The sequence below is a fragment of the Coenobita brevimanus genome, chromosome 60 (genome assembly GCF_032717465.1).
Source record: "Coenobita brevimanus isolate Jiangsu-jjx chromosome 60, ASM3271746v2, whole genome shotgun sequence".
NCBI classification, from domain to species: domain Eukaryota; kingdom Metazoa; phylum Arthropoda; class Malacostraca; order Decapoda; family Coenobitidae; genus Coenobita; species Coenobita brevimanus.
This window is the reverse complement of record NC_137013.1, coordinates 27,426,382-27,438,576: the sequence shown is the minus strand read 5'-3', so window position 1 is coordinate 27,438,576 and position 12,195 is coordinate 27,426,382. Positions and strand designations below refer to the sequence as shown.

General features: G+C 43.4%; 2 protein-coding genes across 2 annotated transcripts in view; both read left to right on the top strand.

Moving 5' to 3' along the window:
* Positions 1 to 8,270, top strand: part of LOC145403015 (uncharacterized) — a 28,842-nt gene extending 20,572 nt beyond the window's left edge. Inside the window, exons 6-8 of the mRNA XM_080274844.1 lie at positions 2,071 to 2,147; positions 3,710 to 3,855; positions 7,030 to 8,270. Of these exons, the coding sequence (XP_080130970.1) occupies positions 2,071 to 2,147; positions 3,710 to 3,855; positions 7,030 to 7,228 (422 nt within the window). The 3' untranslated portion in view covers positions 7,229 to 8,270. The remainder of the gene's footprint in view (positions 1 to 2,070; positions 2,148 to 3,709; positions 3,856 to 7,029) is intronic.
* Positions 1 to 12,195, top strand: part of LOC145403335 (beta-galactosidase-like) — a 415,229-nt gene that overhangs the window by 150,105 nt on the left and 252,929 nt on the right. The gene's annotated exons all lie outside the window — the stretch shown is intronic.

Here is a 12,195-nt window from a genome sequence, read left to right as displayed (position 1 = left end):
AAAGAATGAAGGAAAGACAGAAGAGGATGGAAGGAAAGAAGGATGCAGGAGAGGAAAGGGCAGACACCCGAGAGTAGCACTACATCGAGTGAGAGGATGGTGAGAGCCCCCACCTACCACACATTATTATTATTATTATTATTATTATTATTATACTATTATTATTATTATTATTATTATTATTATTCATTATTATTATTATATTATTAAGTATGAATGTACTAGCTTTAGGGGTATAAGTCTGTTGAGTGTTGTAGGTAAGGTGTATGGTAGAGTATTAATTGTGAGAGTTAGAGAGGGTACAGAGGGAGTGATTGGTGATGAGCAATGTGGCTTTAGGAGAGGGAGGGGATGTGTGGATCAGGTGTTTGCGGTGAGACAAGTGTGTGAAAAGTATTTAGCGAAAGGCAAGGATGTGTTTTGGGCATTTATGGATTTAGAGAAAGCGTATGATAGAATTGATAGGGAGGCTTTGTGGACTGTTTTAAGATTGTATGGACTTGATGGTAGGTTATTAAAAGGGGTGAAAAGTTTTTATGTAAATAGTAGAGCGCGTGTAAGAGTGGGAAATGCTGTGAGTGATTGGTTTCCTGTGAGAGTGGGGCTGCGACAGGGATGTGTGATGTCGCCTTGGTTGTTTAATATTTACATGGATGGTGTTGTAAGGGAGGTGAATGCAAGAGTTTTAGGTGGAGGTCTGAGTCTGGTGAATGTTGATAGTGGAGAGTGGAATCTGAAGCAGCTGGTGTTTGCAGATGATACTGCACTGGTGGCTGATTCAGAGGAGAGATTGAGACAGTTGGTAGAGGAGTTTGGAAGGATGTGTGAAAGGAGGAAATTGAAAGTAAATGAGAATAAGAGTAAAGCGATGAAGTGTACGAGGTTGGTAGATGGTAGGGAGATGAATATAGTTTTGAATGGCGAGTTGCTTGAGGAGGCAGAGTGTTTTAAATATCTAGGGTCACATGTTGCTGTGGATGGAAGAATAGATGCAGAAGTGAAGTTTAGAATAAATGAAAGTAGGAAAGGTGCTGGGAGGAATGAAAAAAGTGTTTAGATGTCGTTCGCTTAGAATGGATGTAAAGAGAAGGCTGTATGAGGGTGCTGTGGTACCGACTGCATTGTATGGGGCTGAAACATGGAATATGGGTGTAGCAGAGAGGAAAAGTTTGAATGTAATGGAGATGAGGTGCCTGAGGAGTATGTGTGGAGTGACCCGTATGGATCGAGTGCAGAATGATGAAGTGCAAAGGAGAACTGGAGTTGTTCGGAAGATGGCTGGTAGAGTTGAGCAGAGGGTGTTGCGATGGTTTGGGCATATGGAGAGAATGGATAATGAGCGATTGGTGAAAAAGATAACTAGATCTGATGTGAGAGGTGTAAGGCTGAGAGGAAGACCACGAATAGGATGGATAGACAGTGTGAAGAGAGTGCTGGATGCGAAAGGGATGTCTGTTGAGCACGGAAGAGTGGCTGTGAATGACAGAAATGGGTGGAAAGAAATTGCGAATGAATAAGTGATGATGCAGCCCTGAGGGGATATTCTCCCACATTTGGTCTGATCAGCTATTTCAGGTCAGGTGCGGGTAAGGGGATGGGTCTGTTATGATGTGGCAGGGGTAAACCAGCTTTGCTGTTGGGCCCTGCTGCGGATGTCACTGATTGCATTGCGCAGTTGACCCTTGTGCAGTGTGCTGCGGTGAGGATCTGTCCGTTCTCCCCTTCGGGGCTAAGATGTGAATGAATGTGTTTGAATGGATGAGTAAATGGGGAGTGTGTCGTCCTGTCTCGGCTACCTCCCTTTCCTTGGGGGAAGCAGCCTAGGTATATGTATGTATGTATGTATTACTACTACTACTACTACTATTTTTATCATTACTGATGTATTCTGGCAAATGTCCAACAATTTTCTTCGTCTTAGAGAGGGCATGTAATTCTGAACAGGCTACATAATTCCGTAAGACAACGTTATCCTTTAGGCTACTCGAGATTCGGTTAATACAAGGAGTTGGAAAGGACAGCGTACCGTTATTGATTTAGTCATTGGTGTATGTGTATTGGTGTTTTCAGTGATCCAGACAGCAGAACACCGAGACTCAGTGATGGTAACACTCCTGGCCACCTTTGCAGAGTACCCAGGCCTGCAGGTACGTGTTGCACCAGATTCACAACACTTCTTAGCTTTTATACGACTCCTTCAGGCTGGCTGGCGTTTTAACTCTACCTGACATCTGTCCATTTTATTCACCTTGCTAGACCTCTCGTAGTTATTGGGGTTAGGAAAGTTTCTAATAATCATCGACATCACGTTCCCTCCCGTGAACCCCCTTGACTAGTGATGGCCATGACAGAACTGCCTACGAACTACTTTCTCACTGTCTCAAGCCATTTTCTTCCCTTTCTTACCAGTATACTTCTCTATTCTCTTCCATGCAACACAAGGTTTGTTTCTATTCAACATTACTTTCAGTTTCAATGCCTTTCTTCGGCACCCTTTCTATGTGCATTCTTTGAACACTGTATGTCCTTACCATTTCAAAGTAGCCTATTTCCTTTCATTCCTTCAGTAATTCCACATCTTATTCCTAAAGCCCCTGTCACACATACACGACTCAAGGCCCGACCGCGGCGGGAGTTAAGGTCGTGTCCTAGTTGGCTCCCACGCCTCCCGACTGGCCCCGAATCTAATCTGCTCATGACTGCCTCACGACTGGTCGTGACGTCCTCAAGAACGCGACCAGATCACAAGGCGACAGCGAAGCGATCGCGAGGCGACCACAAGGTGACCACGAGGCGACGGAGCAACAAGTCTTCAAATTTGAAATTTTAACGGATTTTTGTCAGCCACGACCACCCAAGAATGCAACACGACTGCGTGACGTGTTCAGGGAATGCATGATGACCCCCCCCAGCCTCCCCCAACTCGGGGTCTGGTTGCGGTCTGATCGTGGTCTGGTCGTGATTGGTGACTCATTACGCAGTCGTAACGTTTTTTTTGTCGGCGACTGCACGCTGACACGCAACGAACGCATCACGACGCATCCGATTGAGCTAAGACAGCTTCAGGACTGACCTACGACACTCCTGACTACGATGCAACTGTGACCCGACTTTTGGCAAGTCGTGAAGCTCGAGGAGATGTCCCAGCAGCTCACGACCGCCTTCAAGAGTCCGGGCTTTGTCAGAGAACCAAGGGACGACAGATGATAAAAGCCGTTACGACCTTGAGTTGCGCCGCGGTCGGGCCTTGAGTCGCGTATGTGTGACAGGGGCTTAAAGCCCACCAAAGTTCTTTCCAAAGAAGAATATCATCGTCTATGTAAGTGTCAGACGCATTAATCCCGTGGAGTGGCCACAAACAAATCGCCTCCATGTTGCCCTGTCTTCTACCATTTGGCTGCCCTCCCTCCAACTTACTTCTCTGCCATAAATCTCTCCACTCCATCCCTCCACCTTATCCTTGGTCTCTCCCATCATCTCACTCACATACACATTTCTAGTCAGTCTCTCATTCTCCATCCTCTTCACATGGCCAACCCACCTCAAGGCACTTATCTTAACACTTTCAATCGGATACACGTCAACACCACGACCCTCCTCTACTTTCCCATTTATTTGTCTGTCTCTGAAACATCACATTCTTAAATAGCTTATTACTATCGTACTCGGACTGAAATGGTTAAGATGCTTTATGGCTACTGCTTGGTAGGTGCGCTGGTGGGAAGATGACTCTCTCCTCGACGTGCCCCACCGTCCCGGCCATCTGGTGGTCAACATCGGAGCCTTGCTCGCGACCATCAGTGGAGGAAAGCTCAATGCAACACGTCACCGCATTGTCGACGTTTGTGGAGAACGGTTAGTACATTTTTTTTTTTTTTTTTTTAGCGATCTCTAGTAAGCAGGAATGAGAGGCTGAGACACCAAAATTAAATAAATAAATAAAATAAATAAATATAACTGATCATCATAACGACCCATGTTCATTTGATAGCTTATAATTCACATCTTTTAGTGGGCTCATAGTCACAAGCAAACTTTCGACCAAAATTCCCAGTCATGACTCTTGCTGGGAGAACAAGAGATAAGATTTTGCACTTGCCTTTCCTTGTCTCTCCTGCAAACACATATCGGATACGACAGGGAGTGGAGTTCCTTTTGACTCCACACCTTCTCTCCAATTATGAAAGCTTTCGGCCATTTCTTCCATATATTGTACGATCAGACCAAATTCATCAACACGTCAGAGTTTCCATGCGCACACCTCCCTGGGTTCTTGTAATAATGTTTGCACTGCCCTTATGAACACACACTAGAGAACTCAGGATTGATCCATGATATATCTGACCAACCTCAAACTTTTCACTGCAAGGTCCAATGGCTCGCTTTCCACTTCTAACACTTTCACATGCTATCAACACCAATTTATTTCTTCGTCCCAACTTTTTCACTGCCTATGTGTGCTTTGAGAAAGGTATGGTGCCAATTGACTGGGCAAGTGCTTGTGTGGTCCCGTTGTATAAAGGCAAGGGTGATAAGTATGAATGTACTAGCTTTAGGGGTATAAGTCTGTTTAGTGTTGTAGGTAAGGTGTATGGTAGAGTGTTAATTATGAGAGTTAGAGAGGGTACAGAGGGAGTGATTGGTGATGAGCAGTGTGGCTTTAAGAGAGGGAGGGGATGCGTGGATCAGGTGTTTGCTGTGAGACAAGTGTGCGAAAAGTATTTAGCGAAAGGCAAGGATGTGTTTTGGGCATTTATGGATTTAGAGAAAGCGTATGATAGAATTGATAGGGAGGCTTTGTGGACTGTTTTAAGATTGTATGGACTTGATGGTAGGTTATTAAAAGGGGTGAAAAGTTTTTATGTAAATAGTAGAGCGTGTGTAAGAGTGGGAAATGCAGTGAGTGATTGGTTTCCTGTGAGAGTGGGGCTGCGACAGGGATGTGTGATGTCGCCTTGGTTGTTTAATATTTACATGGATGGTGTTGTAAGGGAGGTGAATGCAAGAGTTTTAGGTGGAGGTCTGAGTCTGGTGAATGTTGATGGTGGAGAGTGGAATCTGAAGCAGCTGCTGTTTGCAGATGATACTGCACTGGTGACTGATTCAGAGGAGAGATTGAGACAGTTGGTAGAGGAGTTTGGAAGGATGTGTGAAAGGAGGAAATTGAAAGTAAATGAGAATAAGAGTAAAGTGATGAAGTGTACGAGGTTGATAGATGGTAGGGGGATGAATACCGTTTTGAATGGTGAGTTGCTTGAGGAGGTAGATTGTTTTAAATATCTAGGGTCACATGTTACTGTGGATGGAATAGATGCAGAAGTGAAGTTTAGAATAATGAAGTAGGAAAGGTGCTGGGAGGAATGAAAAAAGTGTTTAGATGTCGTTCGCTTAGAATGGATGTAAAGAGAAGGCTGTATGAGGGTGTTGTGGTACCGACTGCGTTATATGGGGCTGAAACATGGAATATGGGTGTAGCAGAGAGGAAAAGTTTGAATGTAATGGAGATGAGGTGTCTGAGGATTATGTGTGGAGTGACGCGTATGGATCGGGTGCGAAATGATGAAGTGCGAAGGAGAACTGGAGTTGTTCGGGAGATGGCTGGTAGAGTTGAGCAGAGGGTGTTGCGATGGTTTGGGCATATGGAGAGAATGGATAATGAGCGATTGGTGAAAAAGATAACTAGATCTGATGTGAGAGTTGTAAGGCTGAGAGGAAGACCACGAATAGGATGGATGGACAGTGTAAAGAGAGCGCTGGATGCGAGAGGGATGTCTGTTGAGCAAGGAAGAGTGGCTGTGCGTGACAGAAATAAATGGAGAGAAATTGTGAATGAATAAGTGATGACGCAGCCCTGAGGGGATATTCTCCCTCATTTGGTCTGATCAGCTAGTCAGGTCAGGTGCGGGTAAGGGGATGGGTCTGTTATGATGTGGCAGGGGTAAACAAGTTCTGCTGTTGGGCCCTGCTGCGGATGTCACTGATTGCATCGCGCAGTTGACCCTTATGCGGTGTGGTGCGGTGAGGATCTGTCCGTTCTCCCCTTTGGGGCTAAGATGCGAATGAATGTGTTTGAATGGATGAGTAAATGGGGAGTGTGTCGTCCTGTCTCGGCTACCTGCCTTTCCTTGGGGGAAGCAGCCTAGATATATAGATAGATAGATGGACCTTACTACTTCCTTTGGGACTCTCAAAAGTTTTTTCTAGGTCCACAAAACACAGTGCAATCTCATATCCTTAGCCTAATCTTATTGTTCTGTAAATGTAAGTGCTACTGTATCTACAGTTATGGTCCCACCGCCTGGCATGAAACCGAGATGCATCGCAACACTGGCTACTGTTTCTCTTATTAATCGCTTTATTATTCTCTCCATCACTTTCAGTACACGATTCATCCTCATACCTTTATTTTCCACGGTCTAGGGGTGTCACACTTACTCTTATTGCGGCTCACAACGTAACTGGACCCCAGTCTCTGGACACCACACATCTATTATTTTGTTACATTACTTCGCTGACAAGCTCAATTCCCGACTCATTAGAGGCCTTCAGTATTTTGGTCATGATGCCAGACGGTCCTGATACTTTACCATTTTTCTTTTCAACTCTCGCCTGGCTAACCCCTTGTATTAATTACTTGAGTACCAAGGTGTATGGTAAATGAAGTCAATGCACTTTTTCTCGAACAGGCCAAACTGGTAGGCAAATCCTGTTTCCCCCTTGTCTCTGTTCACCCAACAGTTCAATTGGGTGCGATATGGCTAATGAACAGTATAGCCTGGAACATTCTGAATAAATTATACGACTCTGCAGCAGACAGACGTAACTGTAACCTCATCTTCTACTACTTCTCGGAGAAAACCTCAATTAAACATCTTTCCTGCGGCTACACCATCGGATTTACACACCACACCAAAGAATCTTCTCCCCACGCCCACCCGCCTCGCCATCCTCTACCACTTTAGCACACCCTTTTCTGTTCTGCTTGTCTACCCCCAAACCTTTAACAGGGTGTCTCTATTTCCCCACCAGGTTCTCAGTGCCATTCTTCCTGGAACCTAAATACGACGGTGACATAAACCTAGTGCTGCCTGGTGGGTCGCCAGCCCTCACCAGCGACCCCAACCAGAAGGTGTACTACGGGCCGTGGGTGTTTGAGAAGTTCACCAAGTTCGCTGAGTACAAGGACTTAATTGAGCGGGTCGGCAAGGACGGGCTCTCCATTTACTAAATCGCTTTGTTTCCACCTGACGGAACTGGACCACTCCCACTTAAACATATAGGTTAAACCGTGGTTACATGACATTCAGTGGTCCGTAGACAGGCTATGAGGTAGCAATGAGCCTACTTCGTAACTATACTTTTTTAACTTTAATATGGCCCAGATTTTCGTCCAAGTTATTTCACGTAAGTCAGTGCCAGGCGAAGACCATCTACGGCGATGCATCCCTTCCAGATAACTTCTTCGTGACTACCACCATTCTCATGTGCTAATCTGTTGTTACAGTCCAGACTTCATGATGAAGAGATGGCAATTTAAGGCCAAGTTAGTGTAAAAATAGTATAGCAAATCTATCCTTTAATCTGACGACACTTCGCCATGAACTGAGCTGAATGGGGTTAGGGATCTTCGTCAGGTTAGAAAAGAGGGCACTGTAGATGATACGTGTGTAGCCAGGAATTATTTTTTATAGGACGGGGGGAATGTGGGTGGATTATGGCAGACTACTTGCCAGTCGGTGGCTCGGACGGTTTAGTACTGGTCTCATGATCAGAAGACGCTTTGTCGTTGGCGCCAGTCCGCAAAAGTCAAATAACCAAACCTAATAATAATAATAATAATAATGTTTTGTTTCTCGGAGGCACCAGTTCTTAATTAATTTACTAGCGATCGAAACACGTGGGGTCACTCATACTAGTACACAATACAAATCTCATACCCATCTCCACACCATTCGTTACTGCCACTGCCTCGTTTCAGTCTCTGCTTTGAATGTATCCTATCTTCCTCCTGTCTCCCTACGACAGTGTTTCCAAACTATGGGGCGCGTACTGTGGGCAAGGGGGGTGCCGTCTGGGGGTAAAAGCTTCAAAAAATACAAGAAAAAAAAAAAAATGCTGAGAACGATCTGGAAGTAGCATTTACCTCTGTCTCTGGTTTTAAAATTAATGAACTTAACTTTCTCTAAGCAATGTCTCAGAATTTTGCACATGGTAAATATACTGCTGAAATTAAGACGGTAAGGATATACTAATTTAAGCCGACAGTTACGCTGAGCATTAGAACATGTGTGGCCGTCAGCACACAAGCATCAAACAATTTCAGTTCTGCTGGGGTACGCCCGGAATATTTGGAGGTAAAATATTATTTGCCCCAGACGTTTTTTGTGGCTTATTCTTTTTCAGGGTATTGGTACAAAAATATCTAAGTGTTTTCACCTTATTTCTTGCAGATGTATGATTTTATAAAAAATAAGTATACGGGACAAAAAAAAAGGAAAAAAATGCAAACGGCAAATCCATTAAAAAAAAAAATCAATTCCTGTATCATCACTGTATAATGATAAGTGTGATCACGAAAAAAAAAAAAAAAATCTTATTACTTACTTTGAGCTTGTAAACAGTTATGCAGAGTCGGATGCTATCCAAATATTTAGAAATTAGGGGGTGGTCATGACTGAATGTTTGGAAACCCATGGCGTTAATAATTACATCCCTCACTCCTACGGTGTGTGGGTTACCCCACAAGTTCTTGTGCATTTGTTTCTGATCATTGATCTTGGTGAGAAATAATGAATTATTATAAGGATGGACTTCTTGTAGAAATTTTGCAAGACGAAGGATTCGTTCCCACAAAGAAAAGTGTGTTCTTTATGAACAGGGGGAGGGGGGGACAAAGTGTAAGATGGAGTGAGAGGATGAACAACGTAAATAACTCAGGTGGTTTATATAAGTACAGCATTCCCGTTTTCGTCATTTATTGGCTGGAGGTTTGGAAGACAAGATTGTGTAGCCTTATCTGTATGCGATCTGTGAGGGATGTGAACGTGGAAAAGAGATGACGTCAGGACAGCGGGGTCAAGACTGTCACGAATCAGCATCGCCCAGCATCCTGTCGCTCATCTCGAAGTAACAACTCAAAATGCAGTCAGCGGAATCTCGGGGTCAGTTGTTACACAACACTACGTACTGCATCTATGTATACATGGCTGCATATATGCTGTATACACATACAAAAAAGACAGTACTAACATGAAGAACAAGGAACAGCAAGAAGTAAGGGTCATATCATTAACCCCTTCAGCCCAGCGATACTTCTTGGCTTATTGTTTGCTACTTTCAGGCTCTCTTATCCAGCTTCCTTAGAATCTCTAGCTGTGATGGGGTTAATAAAGACGGCATGACACCTCCAGCTCATCAAGTTTCTTCCAAGCTGAATAAAATCGCCGTTGATTACGCTGACTGAACCGTCGCTGCAACACGCAAAAAACAAAAATAGACCAATGAAGTGGTAAAGGAACGTTGTTTAGTAACCCCGTCGTAAGTTAGGTGATTACGGATGTGAGATACTATATGTGTTGGATATACTAAAATTCATATAGTAGTTATGTTGCGTAAGTTAATAGGAATTCTCATATTTGGTAGCTTTTGATTTTCAATATGGCAGCACTACAAGAATATGACAAGGCTATCAAATATGCCTTTCCTTGTTACAACTCTCAGAACGCCATGGAACACTGCAGAGAAAAATACACAACGTGGAAAAATTTATAGGATTAATAATATACCAACTAAAGGAAAGCAATAAAAACAAGAACAAGACACACACATCAAAGTAGCCTTGACTTATAACAGCCAAAAAGTCATGCAATAGATAAAAATATGACGTGGAAATTTAATACGATAGGGCTAATGGGAAATATATACCAGCTTATTAAGACTTATAAGAAAGACAATTAAATAAAACAAAAACTAGGACAAGGATACTAAAGAAGCCTTCACTTGTGGCAACTGTCAGTCAGGCAATATTGGTAAGATGAATATATGACGTGAAAATTGTAAGGAATAGGGCTGATGGGCAATATAGACACCAGCTTATTATATGACCTGTAAGAAAAACAAAAATAAATAATGCTATACTAATTTTGTCGTATTTTATATCCTGAAGAATGTTAATAATGATGATGGCATAACTTTAGCCCTTCAGCCTGAGGACGTGTTTTCCTTTTCTTACCAGCATGCGAGTTTTTCATTTAGAGCATACTTTTAAAACTGAGGGTTTAGCCAGACACATCATTAATCCGTTCAGGGGTTACCTAGACACATTTCATTAATCCGTTCAGGGGTTACCTAAACATTTCAGTAATCCATTCACGGGTTAGCTAGATATTTCAGTAATCCGTTCAGGAGTTAGCTAGATATTTCATTAATCCGTTCAGGGGTTAGCTAGATATTTCATTAATCCGTTCAGAGGTTAGCTAGATATTTCATTAATCCGTTCAGGGGTTAGCCAAACACATTTCGTAAATCCGTTCAGGGGTTAGCTAGACACATTTTATTAACCCAGTGTTTCTCAAATTTTTTCACTTCATTCCCCACGTGTGAGGATCTTAGCATCCTCGTGGCCCTCCTTCAGTTTGCTTTCTGTCAGTCGACTGATTCGAGGCTGTCACTGATAACGCACATCTCACAGGCAACCCTATAGCCTAACTGGGTCCACATCCAACCGGTTTCGGCTTTTATTTTTTATGTGTGGAAGGGTGGAGGAAACAGATTCACGTATGTTGTGGAAAATGACAAAAGGACTCTAAATGTGATTTTACTGACACACACTGATTTACTACTTTCACTAGCCCGTCATGGCCCCTGTACAATCCTCCCGTGGCCTCCTTGGGGGTCATGGCTCCCAGTTTGAGGATCAGTGCATGATTCATCCGTTCAGTACGAATGCGTTTTCCTGAGGTGAATAAGAATAAATAAATTAATTTTTCACGTCCTGAAAGCGTTAACGTGCCATACAATGAAGTATGCTAAAAAGGGTATGGAATTTTCAAACATATCTACCATCGATTTTCTGTTGTAACTCTTAGGAGAACTAAAGACCAGGGAAAATTCTGCACTCTGCTCTCCTTGTTCTTCGTGGAGAAAACTTATATCCTACAATAAGCTTCCTCTCGTAGCTAAGCTCTTTGTGGAAGGAACAGTACACATGGGAAGACTGCCATTTTGTTTCCTTGCCCCCCCCCCAAAAAAAAAAAAAAAAAATGGTTGCGACGGAAAATATCGTAAATCTATCTATCTATTGCCAGACGCCTCAATCCCGTATGGGATGGTCACAAACAAATCGCCTCATGTCGCCCTGTCCCCAGCTTACACCCCTCTCTCCCATATACCGCACCTCTCCACTCCATCCCTCCAACTCATTCTCGGTCTCCCCCTCCCGCTCACCCTCCTCCACCTTACATACACTCTCTTCATTAGTTTCTCGCTCTCCATCCTCTCCATATAGCCAAACCACCGCAAAGTATATCTCCTAATGCTTTATATCACGTCCACATAAACACCGCAACACTCTTTCACTTCCTCATTTGCCAGTCTGTCTCTCCGCGTAACTCCGCATGCCCCTCTCAAACAATTTATTTCCACTGCTCTCACTCTTGATTTGTGTCCCTCCAACACGGTCCAAGCTTCACTTCCGCTTGGTATCACAATACTATCATCCAGAGACTCTTTTACTTCCATACTCACTTCCTTGTTATTTATCTGTGCTTTCAAAGAACCAGCAACTTTTCCTTCCTGCTGTATCCTTTCACCTTAGCTCTAAACTACCATCCTTACTCTTCACACTATCCAAGTACCCAAGTACTTAAACGCACTCACATTTTCCATTTCCTCCTCAACCAACCTCACTGTACATTCACTGACTTCACGTCTCTCAAAGCCCATAACTTTACTCTTCCCTACATTCACCTCTAGATTCCGTTTCTTACACACACACACTCCCAAACTCATCCACCAAGCCTTGCAGTTCCCCTTCGTCTTCACTTAGCAATACAGTATTATCTGTAAACAGTACAGAGAGTTTCCAAATACTGCCCTCTCTCATTAGGGTCGCTCTAACATCCACTGCCCTACCTTGTACCTCGTTTATAACCACATCCATATACAGGTTGAACAACTATGGAGACATGACACATC